The 23896-nt window shown below is 41.1% G+C and overlaps 2 protein-coding genes across 3 annotated transcripts in view; both read right to left on the minus strand.

Moving 5' to 3' along the window:
• The window catches only part of LOC115226060 (protein MTO1 homolog, mitochondrial-like), a 25850-nt gene extending 2510 nt beyond the window's left edge, over positions 1–23340 (minus strand). Inside the window, exons 1-7 of the mRNA XM_029797035.2 lie at positions 23243–23340; positions 18652–18899; positions 17895–17990; positions 10276–10331; positions 8558–8729; positions 6622–6798; positions 3364–3476 (exon numbers count right to left, since the gene is read on the minus strand). Of these exons, the coding sequence (XP_029652895.1) occupies positions 3364–3476; positions 6622–6798; positions 8558–8729; positions 10276–10331; positions 17895–17990; positions 18652–18895 (858 nt within the window). The 5' untranslated portion in view covers positions 18896–18899; positions 23243–23340. The remainder of the gene's footprint in view (positions 1–3363; positions 3477–6621; positions 6799–8557; positions 8730–10275; positions 10332–17894; positions 17991–18651; positions 18900–23242) is intronic.
• LOC115226061 (MARVEL domain-containing protein 1-like) overlaps positions 1–23896 on the minus strand; it is a 347770-nt gene that overhangs the window by 44824 nt on the left and 279050 nt on the right. The window lies entirely within an intron of this gene.

A 23896-nucleotide genomic window follows, 5' to 3' on the forward strand; every position in this document is an offset into this window, starting at 1 on the left:
ATGATTCAAAGATGATGAAAATGATGATGACGATGATGGTGGTGATGGTGATGATAGTTTTTTTGGGTTTTTTTCCACTTGTTTCAGTCACGTGACTGTGGCCATGCTGGAGCACCGCCTTTAGTCGAACAACTCGACCCCGGGACTTATTCTTTGTAAGCCCAGTACTTATTCTATCGGTCTCTTTTTGCCGAACCGCTAAGTGACGGGGACGTAAACACACCAGCATCGGTTGTCAAGCAATGCTAGGGGGACAAACACAGACACACAAACACACACACGCATACATATATATATATATATATATACATATATACGACAGGCTTCTTTCAGTTTCCGTCTACCAAATCCACTCACAAGGCTTTGGTCGGCCCAGGGCTATAGCAGAAGACACTTGCCCATGGTGCCACGCAGTGGGACTGAACCCGGAACCATGTGGTTGCTGAGCAAGCTACTTACCACACAGCCACTCGGTGATGAAGTTTATGTTGATTTTTTTTGCGGGGGGGGGGGGGATTAAGCATTAAATGCAGGTAGGTGGGGGTGAGTGGGGGGAAGAGGCACTGGGCTTCATTTGTTCGTTTCTGGCAAAGTGCTGCCGAACCAGCCCCACCCGTTGCCCCCTGCCCGATATTTCTCTGAAATAGTTTCCACAGATGTTTGAATCTTGGAATGGATAACAGAGAAGAAAACTACCTTTCCAACACATGTGTGTGTGTGTGTGTGTAAAAAAACATACATGCAGGCGCAGGAGTGGCTGTGTGGTAAGTAGCTTGCTAACCAACCACATGGTTCCGGGTTCAGTCCCACTGCATGGCATCTTGGGCAAGTGTCTTCTACTATAGCCCCGGGCCGACCAATGCCTTGCGAGTGGATTTGGTAGACGGAAACTGAAAGAAGCCTGTTGTATATATGTATATATAGGCGTAGGAGTGGCTGTGTGGTAAGTAGCTTGCTAAACAACCACATGGTTCCAGGTTCATTCCCACTGCATGGCATCTTGGGCAAGTGTCTTCTGCTATATACCCCGGGCCGACCAATGCCTTGTGAGTGGATTTGGTAGACGGATACTGAAAGAAGCCTGTCGTATATATATAGATATATATATATATATATATATATATATAAAGTGCAGGAGAGGCTGTGTGGTAAGTAGCTTGCTAACCAACCACATGGTTCCAGGTTCAGTCCCACTGCGTGGCATCTTGGGCAAGTGTCTTCTGCTATAGCCCCAGGCCGACCAATGCCTTGTGAGTGGATTTGGTAGACGGATACTGAAAGAAGCCTGTCGTATATATATATATTATATATTATATATATATATATATATATAAAGGTGCAGGAGAAGCTGTGTGGTAAGTAGCTTGCTAACCAACCACATGGTTCCAGGTTCAGTCCCACTGCATGGCATCTTGGGCAAGTGTCTTCTGCTATAGCCCCGGGCCGACCAATGCCTTGTGAGTGGATTTGGTAGACGGAAACTGAAAGAAGCCTGTCGTATATATGTATATATATGTGTGTGTGTGTGTGTTTGTGTTTGTCCCCCTAGCATTGCTTGACAACCGATGCTAGTGTGTTTACGTCCCCGTCACTTAGCGGTTCGGCAAAAGAGACCGATAGAATAAGTACTGGGCTTACAAAAGAATAAGTCCCGGGGTCGATTTGCTCGACTAAAGGCGGTGCTCCAGCATGGCCGCAGTCAAATGACTGAAACAAGTAAAAGAGTAAAAGAGTATGCAGGTATATAGGTGTACATATATAATACATATCATCATCATCGTTTAACGTCCGCTTTCCATGCTAGCATGGGTTGGACGGTTCGACTGGGGATCTGGGAAGCCAGGAGGCTGCACCAGGCTCCAGTCTGACCTGGCAGTGTTTCTACAGCTGGATGCCCTTCCTAACGCCAACCACTTTGTGAGTGTAGTGGGTGCTTTTTACGTGCCACCGGCACAGGTGCCAGGGTGGTCTGGCAGCAGCCACGATTGGTTGGTGCTTTTTACGTGCCACCGGCACAGAAGCCAGTCAAGGCGGCGCAGGCATAAATACCCGTATATATAAATGCACACACACACCATATAATATATATATATATATATATATATATATATATATATATATATATATATAATATATATATATATATATATATATTATATATACATACTCACATGTACATATATGGCAGCAAATATATATGCAAGGAGCACCCACTACATGCTCAGAGTGGTTGGTGGTAGGAAGAACATCCAGCAGTAGAAACGAGGCCAAATCAGACTGGAACCTGGTGCAGCCCCTGGCTTACCAGTTTCCAACCAAACCGTCCAACCCATGCCAGCATGAAAAGCAGACGTTAAATGATGATGAATTTATATATATATATATATATATATATAGAGAGAGAGAGATACATATATATACACACGCAGATATATAAACACATACACAGATATATACACATATACACACATATATATATACATACATATATACACACATACAGATGTATATACACACACACACATGCACATATATATATATACATACACACACACTGATATATACACATATACACACATATATATATATAATATATATACATACATATATACACACATACACATGTATATACACACACACACATGCACATATATATATACATACACACACACAGATATATACACATATAGTCACTTTTTAACTCTGTGGTGTTGGTGTTCAGTTCAGCTCCACTTTGTGGCCCCTTGGGAAAGTGTCTGCTACTATAGCACCATACCAATGCCTTGTGAGTGGATTTGGTAGACTGAAACACTGAAAGATGATTACAGCCTTCTTTGGCTGGGTTGTTCCTGTTGTGTCCACTGATCTGATTGGTTGACATGTGGCGCAAAATAAGTAGAGACAAATCGCACCACATGTCAACCAATCAGATCAGTGGACACAACAGGAACGACCCAGCCAAAGATGGCTGTAATCTCAAACGAGATCATTCCTGCTCTGTCTCTCAAGCAGTGAGGATGTCAGATACCGCTACAAGCCTTTCAATGCAGAGAAGTAATGACTTGACGAGGAAAGACACCCTGATCTCCAAGCTATGCACCCTGTTGAGTAATGCTACTCCAGACATCTCTCAGAGGAACCCCATTTTGGCCTCCAGCATTCATGATCACACTCTTTCAGCCACTGACCCAACCATGCCCGGAACATAAAAATCACAGTACATACATCTGTCACATCACATGTCTCCCAACCCTAAGAATATCGCCATCGGCCACCCCACATCCCTAAGATGCAATCACATCCCAGTCCTTCATGCACACCTCTTATCAACCAATAAGGGAGCAGAGAGAATGTCATACAAACCTTTATCCAGACTTTGTCGTTGAGGAAAGAGAATGGCACAGGTGGATTGTCACCAGGCTGGAGAATTGTCTTGGAGAAATCAATAGTATGACCATCCAGACGTGGCGGAGTTCCTGAAAGGGAGACAACAACATACACAATATATATTTATGAGATAATGTCAGGGTCCATGCATGACAGAGTATAAGCGACCTGAGGGAAATGTTGGGCATAAGAAGCATCGGCTGCAGCGTGCAGGAGAGACGTTTGCGTTGGTGTGGTCATGTACTACGGATGGATGAGGAGAGATCTGTGAAGAAGTGCCACTCCTAAACTGTTGAAGGAATCCGGGGTAGAGGTAGACCCAAGAAGACATGGGACGAGGTGGTCAAGCATGACCTTCGTACGTTGAGCCTCACAGAGGCTATGATGAAAGACCGAGACCTCTGGAGATATGCTGTGACTTCGAAGACCCGACAAATGAAGTGAGTTCATGGTTCACAGGACGACCTGCTGTGCTAACCTTGGATCGTAGAGTGACCCGTTTTTCTTGAGGAGACCTATTGAGTCAAGTACGTCAAGTGGAAATTGTAGTTAAGATACCCATGCCGGTGACACATAAAAGCACCGTCCAAACATGGCAGATGCCAGTGCCGCCTGACTGGCATCCATGTCGGTGACACGTAAAAGCACCAACTGACCATGGCCGTTTGCCAGCCTTCTCTGGCCCCTGCGCTGGTGGCACGTAAAAAGCACCCACTACACTCACGGAGTGGTTGGCGTTAGGAAGGGCATCAAGCTGTAGAAACATTGCCAGATCAGACTGGGCCTGGTGCAGCCTCCTGGCTTCCCAGACCCTGGTCGAACCATCCAACCCATGCTAGCATGGAAAACGGACATTAAACTATGATGATGATGATGATATGTATAAACATGCTTGCGTATATTATATATATATATATATATATATCATCATCATCATCGTTTAACGTCCGCTTTCCAAGCTAGCATGGGTTGGACGGTTCAACTGGGGTCTGGGAAGCCCGAAGGCTGCACCAGGCCAGTCAGATCTGGCAGTGTTTCTACAGCTGGATGCCCTTCCTAACGCCAACCACTTTGTGAGAGTAGTGGGTGCTTTTTATGTGCCACCGGCACAGGTGTCAGATGAGGCTGGCGAACGGCCACGATCGGATGGTGTTTGTTACGTGCCACTGGCACAGAGGTCAGTCGATGCGGTGCTGGCTACGCCCACGTTTGGATCGCTCTCTTACGTGCTACCGATGTGAGGTGGCATCAAAAAGTTCTCGGACTAGTTCTGTAGCGCACCAACAGAGGGAAGCACAGGGTTGCGTGCTCAACGAGAGCAAGCAGTGACCTTCATGAGGTAGTGTGTTGAGTGACATTGCTGGGTTTACTTCACAAGTTGTGAAATTTGTGTCTTTTGCGAATTTAGTACAATAACTTAGTTATCATTAAGCTAGTGCTAGGAACAGAAATTATGACTAAGTTATGAAAACAAGATATTGATATTGGTCACAGCGGGTCACTCTATGATCCAAGGTTAGCACAGCAGGTCGTTCTGCAAGCCATGAAATCACTTCATTTGTCAGGTCTTCACAGTCACAGCATATCTCAGAGGTCTCGGCCTTTGTCATTTCCTCTGTGAGGCCCTATGTCCCACCGACACGGGTATCACAACAACAATATCCACACGATTTTTATTTTGATGTTGATGAACTTGACACAATAGGTCTCCTCAAGCACAGCAGGCCGTCCTGCAAGCCGTGAACTCACTTCATTTGTCGGGTCTTCGAACTCACAGCATATCCCCAGAGGTCTCGGACTTTCGTCATAGCCTCTGTGAGGCCCAACGTACGATGGTCATGCTTGACCACCTCGTCCCATGTCTTCCTGGGTCTACCTCTACCCTGGATTCCTTCAACAGTTTGGGAGTGGCACTTCTTCACAGATCTCCCCTCATCCATCCGTAGTACATGACCATACCAATGCAAACATCTCTCCTGCATGCTGCATCTGCTGTGGTCTGTGATTTTTGTCATGGACAGGAACAAAGAGCCAACGTGACATCTTGTATTAAACTTGGGAAGTCTGCTACAGAGCGACATTGAGCATGCTTTGGTGAGCTTACGGTGATGAAGCAAAGGGTCGTATGCAATGTTTCGAGTGGCACGGGCGGGCACTTCAAAGGTGGAGGAATGTTCCTGGAAGACCTGCAATGAGCACTGACCCCAGAAATGTGGAGAAAATTCATCAGCTTGTGCATAAGGATCACCGGAGGACAATCAACAACATTTTGAAGAATTTGAAGGAAGACACTCGGTGAAAGCGACTGGATCTGCGAAGTGTGAAGAATTAGATTTTTCACAACAAGTGTTGGTTTATTTACATCCCTGTACCTAAGAGATATGGCAAAACAGACCAACAGAATAAGCTCCAGATTTCAAAAAAAAAAAAAGGAAATACCGGAATCAATTTATTTGACTAAATCCTTCAAGGTGCTCTTGTATGGCCACACCCTATGACTGAAACAAGATCAAAGATCTATCAGTACGTAAAAAAAAAAAAGACTAAATAATTGTTTGTAAAAAAAATCATGTAAAACTGAGCATTACTCTTTTACTTGTTTCAGTCATTTGACTGTGGCCATGCTGGAGCACCGCCTTTAATCAAGCAAATCGACCTCGGGACTTATTCTTTGTAAGCCCAGTACTTATTCTATCGGTCTCTTTTGCCGAACCGCTAAGTAACGGGGATGTAAACACACCAGCATCGGTTGTCAAGCAATGCTAGGGGGACAAACACACAAACACAAATACACACATACATATATATACATATATACGACAGGCTTCTTCCAGTTTCCGTCTACCAAATCCACTCACAAGGCATTGGTCGGCTCGGGGCTATAGCAGAAGACACTTGCCCAAGATGCCACGCAGTGGGACTGAACCCGGAACCATGTGGTTGGGAAGCAAGCTACTTACCACACAGCCACTCCTGCGCCTATTTATATATATATATATATATATTATATATATATATATTATATATATATATGATGGGCTTCTTTCAGTTTCCGTCTACCAAATCCACTCACAAGGCTTTGGTCGGCCCGAGGCTATAGCAGAAGACACTTGCCCAAGATGCCACGCAGTGGGACTGAACCCGGAACCATGTGGTTGGGAAGCAAGCTACTTACCACACAGCCACTCCTGCGCATATATTAAATTTTTCAAATAATTAGTAAAAGTTAATTACCTGTTTTTAATCTCCCCATTTTGAAGCCTGCTTTCTCAAGAGAACATGCAAGACCCACAGCTGGTTCATCTCCCAGTCTACCTGCAGGCTTTGAACTTAGTCCAACGGTGATGCAGCCTCGAAGAAATGTTCCTGTCGTTAAGACAACAGTTTTGCCAAACATCTTGGTTCCATTTCCTAAAAAATGGTAAATTAATAGAATTACAGCACGGAAGACGCGTTAGCCATTCAAAAACACATTTCAGAACATTGTTTAGATAAACCCTTTAAAAAGACGACATCATCAGCATCATCATTTAACGATTTCGATGCTGGCATGGGTTGGACATCATCATCATCATCGATTAACGTCCGCTTTACATGCTAGCATGGGTTGGACGATTTGACTGAGGTCTGGCAAACCAGATTCCAATCTGATCTGGTAGAGTTTCTACAACTGGATGCCCTTCCTAACACCAACCACTCCAAGAGTGTAGTGGGTGATTTTACATGCCACCAGCATGGGGGCCAGTCAGGCGGTATTGGCAAGTTTAAGGCGGCAAGCTGGCAGAAACGTTAGCATGCCGGGCGAAATGCTTAGTGATATTTCGTCTGCCGCTACGTTGTGAGTTCAAATACCGCCGAGGTCGACTTTGCCTTTCATCCTTTCTGGGTCGATAAATTAAGTACCAGTTACGCACTGGGGTCGATGTAATCGACTTAATACCTATGTCTGTCCTTGTTTGTCCCCTCTGTGTTTAGCCCCTTGTGAGTAATAAGAAATAGGTATTTCGTCTGCCGCTACGTTCTGAGTTCAAATTCCGCTGAGGTCGACTTTGCCTTTCATCCTTTCGGGGTCGATTAAATAAGTACCAGTTACGTACTGGGGTCGATGTAATCAACTTAATCTGTTTGTCTGTCCTTGTTTGTCCCCTTGTGGGTAATAAAGAAATAGGTATTGGCAAGTTTGACTAAAAACTGGTAAACTGGAGAACTGCACCAGATTCCAATGTGATATGGAATGGTTTCTACAGCTGGATGCCCTTCATAATGTCAACTACTCCAAGAGTGTAGTGGGTGTTTTTTACATGCTACCGGCATCGGTGCCAGTTACGAAACACTGGCATCGGTCATGACTCTAATCTCACTTGGTTTGACAGGTTTTCTCAAGCACGATTTATTACCAAAAGTCTCTGCCACATGTCACTGCCTTCATGAGGCACAAAGTTCAAAGCATGCTTTTTACATGCCCCCAGCACAAGTGCTAGTTACAAACCACCGGCATTGGCCACAACTGCAATTTCACTTGGCTTGACAAGTCTTCTCGGGCATAGCATATTACCAAAAGTCTTGGTCACTTGTCGCTGCCACCATGGCACAAAAATGGAACCAAAAGATATTTTTTGAATTAGCCCGCTAGAGTCCAGGGCCGGTGTCATGTAAAAACCACTCATGCCGATGCCACGTAAGATCGCTCATGCGGAGCCACAAAAAAGCACTCGTGCGTGCCACGTTAAAGCAGCCAGCTCATTCTGTAAAGGGGTTAGTGTTAGGAAAGGCATCCAACCATCATCATCATCATTGTTCGACCGTGGTTGAGACAATGGAATTTACCATGCTACGCCAGACTTCACGGTCCATCATGGCATTACGGAGGTCCTGTTGCTGGATGCCTGTATCCCTGGAGATTACATCAGGGTAGGAGAGTGTGCGCCCTCTGGTATTGCAAGTAGCTGGCTTCCAGAGGAGAAGAGTAGAAATTACTTCTTTTTCAGCTCTACAATAATGTCCAGCAACTGGACTCTCCTACCTTTCATCCAACCATAGAAAACATGCTAAATCAGACTGGAGCCTGGTGTAGCTCTCCAGCCAGCCAGCTCTGGTGAAACTGTCCAACCCATGGACAATGGATGTTAAATGATGACGATGGTGATGGAAGAAGGCAAAACCTACTCACCCAACAAAACACCAAAACATTCTTGTGTGGCCAAACTATGTTCTGAACAAACAGATTCTTTCAGCAGAAGATCTTCAACAGGACTTTCTATGACCGTTAATCCAGGCGTAGTCAGGAGAGCATTTTGGATAAAATTCTTGTACAAAGTACGATCAATCTGTGCACGTGGGCCCTGGAAATATAAACACCAAGAAATAAAACTTTGCTAAGGAGTGGCTGTGTGGTAAGTAGCTTGTTTACCAACCACATGGTTCTGGGTTCAGTCCCACTGCGTGGCACCTTGGGCAAGTGTCTTCTGCTATAGCCTTGGGCTGACCAAAGCCTTGTGAGTGGATTTGGTAGACGGAAACTGAAAGAAGCCCGTCGTATATATGTATGTATATATATATATATATATATATATATATATATATATGCGTGTGTGTGTTTGTCCCCCTAGCATTGCTTGACAACCGATGCTGGTGTGTTTATGTCCCCGTCACTTAGCGGTTCGGCAAAAGAGACCGATAGAATAAGTACTGGGCTTACAAAAGAATAAGTCCCGGGGTCGAGTTGCTCGACTAAAAGGCGGTGCTCCAGCATGGCTGCAGTCAAATGACTGAAACAAGTATAAGAGTAAAGAGTAATGTGGGACAATATGTATGTGTTTGGTGAAGTGATGCGATGTGTGGAGTCAACTCATACTTACAACACATGTAGCCTGGTGTTGTAAGTATGATGTGGTGTGGAAATGTGTCGTATGGTACAATGTGGTTTAGTATTCGGTGAAGTGGTGTGATGTAGTTTAATGTTGTATGATGTAGAGTGAAGCTGCGGAATCCGAGGGGCAGCCGGGTTCATTCTGAGATTCAGATGCCAGATAACCGGCACCCAATGATGGCCCTCTGCAGCAAGACCTAGACTGGAAGTAGGCCTCATGGACATCCAAAACTTTGTTATAGGGATGTAAACACACCAGTACCAGATGTCAAGTGATGGTAGGGGAGAAACACAGACACACACACACACACACACACATATATATGATAGGCTTCTTTCAGTTTCCATCTACCAAATCCACTCACAAAGCTTTGGTTGGCCTGGGACAACAGTAAAAGACACTTGCCCAAGGTACCATGCAGTGGGACTGAACCCAGAACCATGTGGTTTAGAAGCAATAATCCATGCCTGCACCTATGTACACGCATATATATATTTCTTTACTACCCACAAGGGGCTAAACACAGAGGGAACAAACAAGGACAGACAAATGGATTAAGTCGATTACATCGACCCCAGTGCGTAACTGGTACTTAATTTATCGACCCCGAAAGGATGAAAGGCAAAGTCGACCTCGGCGGAATTTGAACTCAGAACGTAACTGCAGACGAAATACCTATTTCTTTATTACCCACAAGGGGCTAAACACAGAGGGGACAAACAAGGACAGACAAACGGATTAAGTCAATTATATCGACCCCAGTGCGTAACTGGTATTTAATTTATCGACCCCGAAAGGGTGAAAGGCAAAGTCGACCTCGGCGGAATTTGAACCCAGAACGTAACGGCAGACGAAATACGGCTACACATTTCGCCCGGTGTGCTAACGTTTCTGCCAGCTCGCCGCCTTATGCACGCATATATATGTATACACTCCCACACACATCACATACATACATATACATGCATAAAATAAAGGTTGTCGTTGTCATAGAAGCACCCTAAAATGAGAGACTTACCCAAACAGCAGGTCCTTTCTTGGTGTTCAACATTCTATAATTGATCCCAGTTTCATCTGAAATAATTAATAAATTTCTAATGAGTATTCATTATACAAGAGACATGGAGTCATGGATGGGAACTTTTCGGTTTCAACGGCAGTTTTTTCTAGCGGTGTCATATGAAATTGTCGCCCATAATTATGACCCTAGTATCGATCTATTGCATTTCAATCCGTTTTAGGGTTAGGGGTGGGTGGAAGGGTATCTTTTTATTCTTCAGAAATGTAAATAAACCCAATCTGTTTCTTAAACGAGGGACATATTCATACGGCACAGAATGCTTTCACCTCAATAGATGTCATTGATTGGTTGAAAATGCAGAAATTGAAGAAAAAAAACAACAAATATCTAACAAACTATAGAATTTTCTCAATAAAGCCAAGAGAAAAAGATGTTTTATAAACACATTCTTCCAGTATACGAAGTTTAAAAGTGTTTAGTTACGTGGAAATTATTTTTAAAAACTGCCGTTCAAACCGAAAAGATCCTATGGATGTGCTTACGCACTTCCTTGACGGGGGCTGGGATCATCCCAGGTTAGCGGTCCCTGAGGCGTCAACATCTGTAGACTCTAGATAGATATACCTTGCTGAGAAAGAGAAGCTGGCACCGTCTATCTTGGTGAAGGGCAGGTCATTTTGATTGTTCCACTTCTGGGGAGAGGAGAAAGATTGAAGGAGCAAAAAGAAGGCAACACAAGGCCCAGCAACTCCAGCCAAGACCACCACCACCCACCCTACCATGAGATCAATGATGGAGACTGTTCCATTACCAACTTGGCCTTCTGAGCCATGTCAGATTTAGCCCTTTCATTACTGTAATTATTTTGAGATGCTCTCTGTTTCTTTCAATTGATTTTAATATAACAAAGAATTTAGTAAAATAACTTAGTTATCATTCAGCTAGTGTTAGGAACATAATTGTGACTAAGGTTTGGTGGAAGATTTTAATTCAGAACTTATGAAAACAAGACATTTGTACTACAAAGCCAGAGGTGTTTCAACACCAGGTGTATCAATAGGGTTAAGAAATGTTTCTCTATTATATATCTTAACCCTTTGTTACCATATTTCTGTTGAGATGCTCTGTGTTTCTTCAATTAATTTTAAATATAACAAAGAATTTAGTAAAATAACTTAGTTATCATTCAGCTAGTGTTAGGAACATAAATTGTGACTAAGGTTTGGTGGAAGATTTTAATTCAAAACTCTTGAAAACAAGACATTTGTACTACAGTGCCAGAGGTGGTTTCAACCAGGTTTGTATCAAAAGGGTTTAAAATATCATGGGGACTTGAACCCTTTTGTTACCATATTTCTGTTGAGATGCTCTGTGTTTCTTTCAATTACTTTAAATATAACAAAGAATTGTAAAATAACTTAGTTATCATTCAGCTCTAGTGTTAGGACATAATTGTGACTAAGGTTTGGTGGAAGATTTTAATTCAAAACTCTTGAAAACAAGACATTTGTACTACAGTGCCAGAGGTGGTTTCAACCAGGTTGGTATCAAAAGGGTTTAAAATATCATGGGGACTTGAACCCTTTTGTTACCATATTTCTCTTGAGATGCTCTGTGTTTCTTCAATTACTTTAAATATAACAAGAATTTAGTAAAATAACTTAGTTATCATTCAGCTAGTGTTAGAACATAAATTGTGACTAAGGTTTGGTGGAAGATTTTAATTCAAAACTACTCTTGAAAACAAGACATTTGTACTACAGTGCCAGAGGTGGTTTCAACAGGTTGGTATCAAAAGGGTTTAAAATATCATGGGGACTTGAACCCTTTGTGTACCATATTTCTCTTGAGATGCTCTGTGTGTTCTTTCAATTACTTTAAATATAACAAAGAATTTAGTAAAATAACTTTGATCATTCAGCTAGTGTTAGGAACATAAATTGTGACTAAGTTTGGTGGAAGATTTTAATTCAAAACTCTTGAAAACAAGACATTTGTACTACAGTGCCAGAGGTGGTTTCAACCAGGTTGGTATCAACAGGGTTTAAAATATCATTGGGACTTGAACCCTTTTGTTACCATATTTCTCTTGAGATGCTCTGTGTTTCTTCAATTACTTTAATACTTTAAATATACAAAGAATTTAGTAAAATAACTTAGTTATCATCAGCTAGTGTTAGGAACATAAATTGTGACTAAGGTTTGGTGGAAGATTTAATTCAAAACTCTTGAACAAGACATTTGTACTACAGTGCCAGAGGTGGTTTCAACCAGGTTGGTATCAAAAGGGTTTAAAATCATGGGGACTTGAACCCTTTTGTTACCATATTTCTCTGAGATGCTCTGTGTTTCTTTCAATACTTTAAATATAACAAAGAATTTAGTAAAATAACTTAGTATCATTCAGCTATGTTAGGAACATAATTGTGACTAAGGTTGGTGAAGATTTTAATTCAAAACTTATGTAAACAAAATATTTGTACAACAGAGCCAGAGGTGGTTTCAACCAGGTTGGTATCAAAAGGGTTTAAAATATCATGGGGACTTGAACCCTTTTGTTACCATATTTCTCTTGAGATGCTCTGTGTTTCTTTCAATTACTTTAAATATAACAAAGAATTTAGTAAAATAACTTGGTTATCATTCAGCTAGTGTTAGGAACATAAATTGTGACTAAGGTTTGGTGGAAGATTTTAATTCAAAACTTATGTAAACAAAATATTTGTACAACAGAGCCAGAGGTGGTTTCAACCAGGTTGGTATCAAAAGGGTTTAAAATATCATGGGGACTTGAACCCTTTTGTTACCATATTTCTGTTGAGATGCTCTGTGTTTCTTTCAATTACTTTAAATATAACAAAGAATTTAGTAAAATAACTTGGTTATCATTCAGCTAGTGTTAGGAACATAAATTGTGACTAAGGTTTGGTGGAAGATTTTAATTCAAAACTATTATATGAAAACAAATATTTGTACAACAGAGCCAGAGGTGGTTTCAACCAGGTTGGTATCAAAAGGGTTTAAAATATCATGGGGACTTGAACCCTTTTGTTACCATATTCTGTTGAGATGCTCTGTGTTTCTTTCAATTACTTTAATATACAAAGAATTTAGTAAAATAACTTGGTTATCATTCAGCTAGTGTTAGGAACATAAATTGTGACTAAGGTTTGGTGGAAATTTTAATTCAAAACTTATGTAAACAAAATATTTGTACAACAGAGCCAGAGGTGGTTTCAACCAGGTTGGTATCAAAAGGGTTTAAAATATCATGGGGACTTGAACCTTTTGTTACCATATTTCTCTTGAGATGCTCTGTGTTTCTTTCAATACTTTAAATATAAAAAGAATTTAGTAAAATAACTTAGTTATCATTCAGCTAGTGTTAGGAACATAAATTGTGACTAGGTTTGGTGGAAGATTTTAATTCAAAACTCTTGAAAACAAGACATTTGTACTACAGTGCCAGAGGTGGTTTCAACCAGGTTGGTATCAAAAGGGTTAAAATATCATGGGGACTTGACCCTTTTGTTCCATATTTCTCTTGAGATGCTCTGTGTTTCTTTCAATTACTTTAAATATAACAAAGAATTTAGTAAAATAACTTAGTTATCATTCAGCTAGTGTTAGGAACATAATTGTGACTAAGGTTTGGTGGAAGATTTTAATTCAAAACTTATGTAAACAAAATATTTTACAACAGAGCCAGAGGTGGTTTCAACCAGGTGGTATCAAAAGGGTTTAAAATATCATGGGGACTTGAACCCTTTTGTTACCATATTTCTGTTGAGATGCTCTGTGTTTCTTTCAATTACTTTAAATATAACAAAGAATTTAGTAAAATAACTTGGTTATCATTCAGCTAGTGTTAGGAACATAAATTGTGACTAAGGTTTGGTGGAAGATTTTAATTCAAAACTCTTGAAAACAAGACATTTGTACTACAGTGCCAGAGGTGGTTTCAACCAGGTTGGTATCAAAAGGGTTTAAAATATCATGGGGACTTGAACCCTTTTGTTACCATATTTCTCTTGAGATGCTCTGTGTTTCTTTCAATTACTTTAAATATAACAAAGAATTTAGTAAAATAACTTAGTTATCATTCAGCTAGTGTTAGGAACATAAATTGTGACTAAGGTTTGGTGGAAGATTTTAATTCAAAACTTATGTAAACAAAATATTTGTACAACAGAGCCAGAGGTGGTTTCAACCAGGTTGGTATCAAAAGGGTTTAAAATATCATGGGGACTTGAACCCTTTTGTTACCATATTTCTCTTGAGATGCTCTGTGTTTCTTTCAATTACTTTAAATATAACAAAGAATTTAGTAAAAACTTAGTTATCATTCAGCTAGTGTTAGGAACATAAATTGTGACTAAGGTTTGGTGGAAGATTTAATTCAAAACTTATGTAAACAAAATATTTGTACAACAGAGCCAGAGGTGGTTTCAACCAGGTTGTATCAAAAGGGTTTAAAATATCATGGGGACTTGACCCTTTTGTTACCATATTTCTCTTGAGATGCTCTGTGTTCTTTCAATTACTTTAAATATAACAAAGAATTTAGTAAAATAACTTGGTTATCATTCAGCTAGTGTTAGGAACATAAATTGTGACTAAGGTTTGGTGGAAGATTTTAATTCAAAACTTATGTAAACAAAATATTTGTACAACAGAGCCAGAGTGGTTTCAACCAGGTTGGTATCAAAAGGGTTAAAATATCATGGGGACTTGAACCCTTTTGTTACCATATTTCTGTTGAGATGCTCTGTGTTTCTTCTCTTTCAATTACTTTAATATAACAAAGAATTTAGTAAAATAACTTAGTTATCATTCAGCTAGTGTTAGGAACATAAATTGGGACTAAGGTTTGGTGGAAGATTTTAATTCAAAACTTATGTAAACAAAATATTTGTACAACAGAGCCAGAGGTGGTTTCAACCAGGTTGGTATCAAAAGGGTTTAAAATATCATGGGGACTTGAACCCTTTTGTTACCATATTTCTGTTGAGATGCTCTGTGTTTCTTTCAATTACTTTAAATATAACAAAGAATTTAGTAAAATAACTTGGTTATCATTCAGCTAGTGTTAGGAACATAAATTGTGACTAAGGTTTGGTGGAAGATTTTAATTCAAAACTTATGTAAACAAAATATTTGTACAACAGAGCCAGAGGTGGTTTCAACCAGGTTGGTATCAAAAGGGTTAAAAATATCATGGTGACTTTAACCCTTTTGTTACCATATTTCTGTTGAGATGCTCTGTGTTTCTTTCAATTAATTTTAAATATAAGAAAGAATTTAGTAAAATAACTTAGTTATCATTAAGCTAGTGTTAGGAACATAAATTGTGACTAAGGTTTGGTGGAAGATTTTAATTCAAAACTTATGTAAACAAAATATTTGTACAACAGAGCCAGAGGTGGTTTCAACCAGGTTGGTATCAAAGGGGTTTAAAATATCATGGGGACTTGAACCCTTTTGTTACCATATTTCTGTTGAGATGCTCTGTGTGTTTTTTCAATTACTTAAATAGAAACAGAATTAGTAAAATAACTTGGTTATCATTCAGCTAGTGTTAGGAACATAAATTGTGACTAAGGTTTGGTGGAAGATTTTAATTCAAAACTTATGTAAACAAAATATTTGTACAACAGAGCCAGAGGTGGTTTCAACCAGGTTGGTATCAAAAGGGTTTAAAATATCATGGGGACTTGAACCCTTTTGTTACCATATTTCTGTTGAGATGCTCTGTGTTTCTTTCAATTACTTTAAATATAACAAAGAATTTAGTAAAATAACTTAGTTATCATTCAGCTAGTGTTAGGAACATAAATTGTGACTAAGGTTTGGTGGAAGATTTTAATTCAAAACTTATGTAAACAAAATATTTGTACAACAGAGCCAGAGGTGGTTTCAACCAGGTTGGTATCAAAAGGGTTTAAAATATCATGGGGACTTGAACCCTTTTGTTACCATATTTCTGTTGAGATGCTCTGTGTTTCTTTCAATTACTTTAAATATAACAAAGAATTTAGTAAAATAACTTGGTTATCATTCAGCTAGTGTTAGGAACATAAATTGTGACTAAGGTTTGGTGGAAGATTTTAATTCAAAACTTATGTAAACAAAATATTTGTACAACAGAGCCAGAGGTGGTTTCAACCAGGTTGGTATCAAAAGGGTTAAAAATATCATGGTGACTTTAACCCTTTTGTTACCATATTTCTGTTGAGATGCTCTGTGTTTCTTTCAATTAATTTTAAATATAAGAAAGAATTTAGTAAAATAACTTAGTTATCATTAAGCTAGTGTTAGGAACATAAATTGTGACTAAGGTTTGGTGGAAGATTTTAAATGAAAACTCATGAAAACAAGACATTTGTACTACAGAACCAGAGGTGGTTTTAGCCAGGTTGGTATCGAAAGGGTTAAGCATCTTAGAGGCATCAGATGAACCAAACTTGGACATGAGTGGGTGCTACCACCACAAATATATTTATAAATATATGCTTTGCTCCCTATGGAGCATAGACCATTGATGAGTTTTCTTCACTGTTTTTGACTCTGGGTTGTCTTCAAGGCCTTCTTCTCCCAGGGATTGTTGTTTTCGAATTATTTTTAATGCTTCTGTAGCATTGCTTTCCTCTAGGTAGGGGTTCTCACTTAACACATATCTATTTTTACCTCTAGGATAGGGTAGGTAATAGTCTGACCTCTACCATTTGATCTATCAAGTATGAAACGCCCTACCACACAGCTTGTGCTCTGCTGGTAGAGCTCTTGGGGTCACTGAGGAACACTCTGGGCTATTTTTAAGGCCTTCTTCTCCCAACTCCTGTTGGTTTTGCATTGTCATCAAAGCATACATAACTTTTTTTCTCAGAAGGTGTGGTGGCCCCATGTAAACCCCTTTTTTCTACTTCTGGCAACAGGTGCTCTATATTAGTCTGGTCTGTATCCTTTGACCAGTCCAACATGGGAGGCCCTACCACAGGAGATTGTGCTCTGCTAGCTCAGCTCTTAGAGTCACTGAGGCCCACAAGCCACCAACTTCAACAAGGACGGGACCTTGCAGTGTGGCATGGTACTGTACAGAGGCACCAAAAGATCAGAATAGCAGTCGATTTGAAGATAAGGGGATGAAAAGAAAAACAATTAAAATAAATCTGAGTGGCTGTGTGGTAAGTAGCTTGCTAACCAACCACATGGTTCCGGGTTCAGTCCCACTGCGTGGCATCTTGGGCAAGTGTCTTCTGCTATAGCCCCGGACCGACCAATGCCTTGTGAGTGGATTTGGTAGACGGAAACTGAAAGAAGCCCGTCGTATATATGTATATATATGTGTGTGTGTGTGTGTGTTTGTGTGTCTATGTCTGTGTCTGTCCCCCTAGCATTGCTTGACAACCGATGCTGGTGTGTTTAGATCCCCGTAACTTAGCGGTTTGGCAAAAGAGACCGATAGAATAAGTACTGGGCTTACAAAGAATAAGTACCGGGGTCGATTTGCTCAACTAAAGGCGGTGCTCCAGCATGGCCGCAGTCAAATGACTGAAACAAGTAAAAGAGTAAAAGAGTAAAGAAATATTTTGAAAAACGGAAGCAATTCTACTAACCACAAGCACGGCCACAGAGACCATCAAGAGCGTCAACCTCTTTCATCAAGTGTCCTTTACCAATTCCACCAAATGAAGGATTACAAGACATGGCCCCTATAAAATAAAATAAAAAAACAAAAAAAAAAAACAAAACAAACAGGAATAAATAAAACTCAAAAAAATATAAAAAGGTCTCTGTCTCTCTCACTTTTCTCTCGTTATATATTTACCTGTCGTGGAGTTGCAATCAGCACCGCCACCACCATCACTACTCCCTATATAACACTGCCACCACCACCACCACCACCATCATCACAACTCTCATTGCCATCATCTATGCCGCCACTACCATCACAACAATCACTATCACTACCACCTACACAACTATCAACATCACCAATCACCACCACCACCACCACCACAACCACCACCACCACCACTACCACAACCACCACCACCACAACCACCACCACCACCACCACCACAACCACAACCACAATCACCACCACCACCGCACAATCACCACCAACACCACCACAACCACCACCACCCCACAACCACTACAACCACCAAAACCACAACCACCAACACAACCACCACCACCAATCACCACCACCACCACCACCACCACAACCACCACCACAATCACCACCACAACCACAACCACCAAAACCACAACCACCACCACAACTACAACCACAACTACAACCACCACAACCACTAAAACCACCACCACCACCACAACTACAACCACTGCCACCACCCTGATACTCACCAATTGTCTCTATCTTGTGGGTCAACAACAGGGTATCTGCACCCATCCTGGCAGCAGCATGTGCAGCCTCGGCCCCAGCATGTCCTCCTCCAACAACGATGACATCATAGCTTGCAGTGGAACAGCGTCGGCACTGTGACTGTAACCCTTTCCATGGACGGGTCGTTGAGTTCAGTTGGGAGTATTTCAAGTGGAAAGGGAACAGGTTCAAATGGTGACATCTCCAGGCATGCAGGAATCGCATTTTCCTGAAAAAAACCAAAGACATATTCTTTATATGTGTGTGTGTATGTATGTATATATGTATGCGTATATGTATATATATATATATATATATATCATGTGATCACGTGACCGACCAGACTATCAGATGTTGCTACACATCGCTGGTCACAATGCGTCTGCATTGTTTTAGCCTTCGAATGACGCCACCCCGCTGGCTAAGCGAGCAGGCAAACAGAAGAAAGAGTGGTGGAAGAGTACAGCAGGGATCACCCCCACCCCCTGCCGGAGCCTCGTGGAGCTTTTAGGTGTTTATGCTCAATAAACACACAACACCCGGTCTGGGAATCGAAACCACGATCCTCCGACCGCGAGTCCGCTGCCCTAACCACTATATATATATATATATATTATATATATATATATATATCTATATATATATATATCTGAACGTGATCAATGCCAGTGCCCCCTGACTGGCTCCCATTCCAATGGCACATAAAAAGCACTACCTGAACACGGTCGATGCCAGGGCCACTTGACTGGCTCCTGTGCCGGTGGTACATAAAAAGCACCCACTACACTCTCAGAGTGGTTGGCGTTAGGAAGGGCATCCAGCTGTAGAATCTCTGCCAGATACAGATTGGAGCCTGGTGCAGCCGCCTGGCTTTCCAGACCCCAGTTGAACCGTCCAACCCATGCTAGCATGGAAAACGGAGTTTAAACGATGATGATGATATTTGTCTCCACCACCATCGCTTGACAGCCGATCTTGGGGTGTTTACGGTTCCTGTAACATAGCGGTTCGGCAAAATGGTTCGATAAAATATGTACTAGGCTTGCAAAGGCGCAGGAGTGGCTGTGTGGTAAGTAGCTTGTTTACGAACCACATGGTTCCGGGTTCAGTCCCATTGCGTGGCACCTTGGGTAAGTGTCTTCTACTATAGCCTCGGGCCGACCAAAGCCTTGTGAGTGGATTTGGTAGAGGGAAACTGAAAGAAGCCCGTCGTATGTATATATATATATATATGTGTGTGTGTGTGTGTGTGACCCTAGCATTGCTTGACAACCGATGCTGATGTGTTTACATCACCGTAACTTAGTGGTTCGGCAAAAGCGACCGATAAAATAAGTACTAGGCTTACAAAGAATAAGTCCTGGGGTCGATTTGCTCGACTAAAGGCGGTGCTGCAGCATGGCCGCAGTCAAATGACTGAAACAAGCAAAACAGTAAATAGTAATAGTGTAGAGTAAAAGACTGTGAAATTTTGTTTCGAAGGTTAACCCTGATATACTCTTATTCTTTTACTTGTTTCAGTCATTTGACTGCGGCCATGCTGGAGCACCGCCTTTAGTCGAGCAACTCGATCCCGGGACTTATTCTTTTTTGCAAGCCCAGTACTTATTCTATCGGTCTCTTTTGTCGAACCGCTAAGTGACGGGGACGTAAACACACACCAGCATCGGTTGTCAAGCAATGCTAGGGAGACAAACACACACACGCATATATATACATATATACGATGGGCTTCTTTCAGTTTCCGTCTACCAAATCCGCTTTGGTCGGCCCGAGGCTATAGTAGAAGACACTCGCCCAAGGTGCCACGCTGTGGGACTGAACCCAGAACCATGTGGTTGGTAAACAAGCTACTTACCACACAGCCACTCCTGCGCTATATAGGAGATATTTGAACAAGAATATCCCATTTGTGACCATACCCGTTTTTATTCAGTCTTTGTGTATCTAGGACTACATTACTGAATGTGTCTTTGTCTTGTTTAAGACAGTTGTAAGTGGTTTGGGGAACGTTTGGCTGTTATTTCTAAAAAGACGCATTGGTGCGTTCAGACGTTGTAAGGGAGATAACTCTATTTTGTTACGATAACTGTTTAGCCCCAGGTCAGCACTGATCCTGTAGACATTATCCTGCAGAAATAGCAGAGCTTTCCAGTTATGGGCAAACTGCGGACCGTGGCATGCCTAACGAAAAATGACCTTAAATTTTTATTAGCCCCAGGGCTAAATTTTAAGCCTGGTACTTATTCTATGGGGGGAATTGACCTCTTTCGTTGAACCGCTCAGTTACGACGGGACGCAATTGTTGACAAGCGATGTGGTGGAAGGACAAAGACACACAAGGCTGTGTGTTCGAATCACGTCGAGGTCCTGGCAGAAACGTTAGCACGCCGGGCGAAATGCTTAGCGGTATTTCGTCTGCCGTTACGTTCTGAGTTCAAATTCCGCCGAGGTCGACTTTGCCTTTCATCCTTTCGAGGTCGATAAATTAAGTACCAGTTACGCACTGGGGTCGATATAATCGACTTAATACCTATGTCTGTCCTTGTTTGTCCCCTCTATGTTTAGCCCCTTGTGGGTAGTAAAGAAATAAATATTTTTACTTGTAAAATTTCTTCAAAAAATCCCCCACGCCACTTTTTTCAAATGGCGGTGCCCCAGCATGGCCACAGCTCAAGAGCTGAAACTGGAAAACATAAAAACATAAACCAACCTCCTACACCCGGATATGTCTCCAACAATAATAACTCCTTGCTAGAGTGGGCCATTGGTACCCCATATATGACTAAAAGACTTCACCAGGTGATGCTATCGAGTTAGACATGGCTTGGGCCTATACTGGCCGAAACCTATCAACGTTATGGAAATGGTACATCCTCAAAATAAGTCCTGGCGTCGATTTGCTCGACTAAAGGCGAAGGTAAAGAATACGTACACCACCTGTTTTCGGCGTAACAAAAACCCTGACCCATAACCACCGGGTATACGTATTCTTTACTTTCACCAATTTATTTCTTTTGCATTACAGTGTCACAGCCGTAACCTGAAACATAATTTTCTTCTTTATTACCCACAAGGGGCTAAACACAGAGAGGACAAACAAGGACAGACATAGGTATTAAGTCGATTACATCGACCCCAGTGCGTAACTGGTACTGAATTTATCGACCCCGAAAGGATGAAAGGCAAAGTCGACCTCGGCGGAATTTGAACTCAGAACGTAGAGGCAGACGAAATACCTATTTCTTTACTACCCACAAGGGGCTAAACACAGAGGGGACAAACAAGGACAGACATAGGTATTGAGTCGATTACATCGACCCCAGTGTGTAACTGGTACTGAATTTATCGACCTCGAAAGGATGAAAGGCAAAGTCGACCTCGGCGGAATTTGAACTCAGAACGTAGAGGCAGACGAAATACCTATTTCTTTACCACCCACAAGGGGCTAAAGACAGAGGGGATAAACAAGGACAGACATAGGTATTAAGTCGATTACATCAACCCTAGTGCATAACTGGTACTTAATTTATCGACCCCGAAAGGATGAAAGGCAAAGTCGACCTCGGCGGAATTTGAACTTAGAACATAACGGCAGACGAAATACGGCTACGCATTTCGCCCGGCGTGCTAACGTTTCTGCCAGCTCGCCGCCTTCTGAAACATAATTGAGAGCCACCACGGTACTCGCCAGGATAATATATCCCTCTAAATACACACACGCATACATGTGTGTGTGTGTGAGTGTGTAAGCCCTTCCGAATGCCAATCACACACACACATACACGCACTGGGTAAAAGTAATGTGTTTTTTAAGGCTTTTTAACCGGTATCAGTCAGCGAGGGCTTTCGTGCAGTGGGGCTTCTTCTGTCACTGGATCTACATGCGAAAATTATTAAATATCTAAATCGGATGCGTGCGTACGGGGGACAGACAGACATATAGATAGATAGGTAGACTGACAGACAGACAGATAGATAGATAGATAGATAGATAGATAGATAGATAGATAGATAGATAGATAGATAGATAGACAGACAGACAGAGATAAATAGATAGATAGGTGGACAGAGAGAGATAGATAGGTAAATAGATAGATAGATAGATAGATAGACAGACAGACAGACAGACAGATAGATAGATAGACAGACAGACAGAGATAAATAGATAGATAGGTGGACAGACAGACAGACAGACAGATAGATAGATAGACGGACTTCCACACAGTTTGTCTACTAGATTCAGTCACAATACTTTGGACGACCTGGGGCTACAATACGAAACACTTGCTCAAAGTGCCGGCTTCTTAACCACACAGCCTATAATATTAAATGTCAGTATACGAAGCATGTATGTATATCTGCGTACCTATGTGTGCGTGTGAATAGTATATATATATATATATATATATATATATATATATATATGTGTGTGTGTGTGTGTAAATAATTTGTTGAATTATGTATCTAAGCAACGACCTTCTATATGAAATAGAAGGGACCCTCTATATAAAATAGAAACTACGGCGGGGTATGTATATATATATATATATATATATATTCTAAACTCACCAGAAGCGTGTATAAACTGGAAAGCAAACTCGCAGCTGACGAGAAGTTTGAGAAACACATGGGAAGGACAAAAAGAAAACAACACGGTGTTGATATAAATAATTCTCTGGTGTAGAACATTTCCAGTCACTCCTCGCTCGTTATTGTTTGGTCTTCGTCGAACAGACTTGCAATCAAAGGCTCTCCAGCAGTGCCCACCTCATCTTGTTTTCGAGAATAGTGTATCTAGCTCTACGTTTTTCAGCATCTTCCTTTTTTTTTTTTTGGATCTTTTCGGTTTGAACGGCAGTTTTTTTTAATAATTTCCACGTAACTAAACACTTTTAAACTTCGTATACTGGTAGAATGTGTTTATAAAACATCTTTTTTCTCTTGGCTTTATTGAGAAAATTCTATAGTTTGTAAGATATTTGTTGTTTTTTTCTTCAATTTCTGCAATTTCAACCAATCAACGACCTCCATTGAGGTAAAAAAAACATTCTGTGCCATATGAATATGTCCCTCGTTTAAGAAACAGATTGGGTTTATTTACATTTGTGAAGAAAAAAAGATACCCTTCCCCCCACCCCTAACCCTAAAACAAATTGAAATGCAATAGATCGATTCTAGGGTCATAATTATGGGTGACAATTTCATATGACACAGCTAGAAAAA

This window comes from Octopus sinensis, linkage group LG29, assembly GCF_006345805.1.
Source record: "Octopus sinensis linkage group LG29, ASM634580v1, whole genome shotgun sequence".
In the NCBI taxonomy this organism is placed as follows: domain Eukaryota; kingdom Metazoa; phylum Mollusca; class Cephalopoda; order Octopoda; family Octopodidae; genus Octopus; species Octopus sinensis.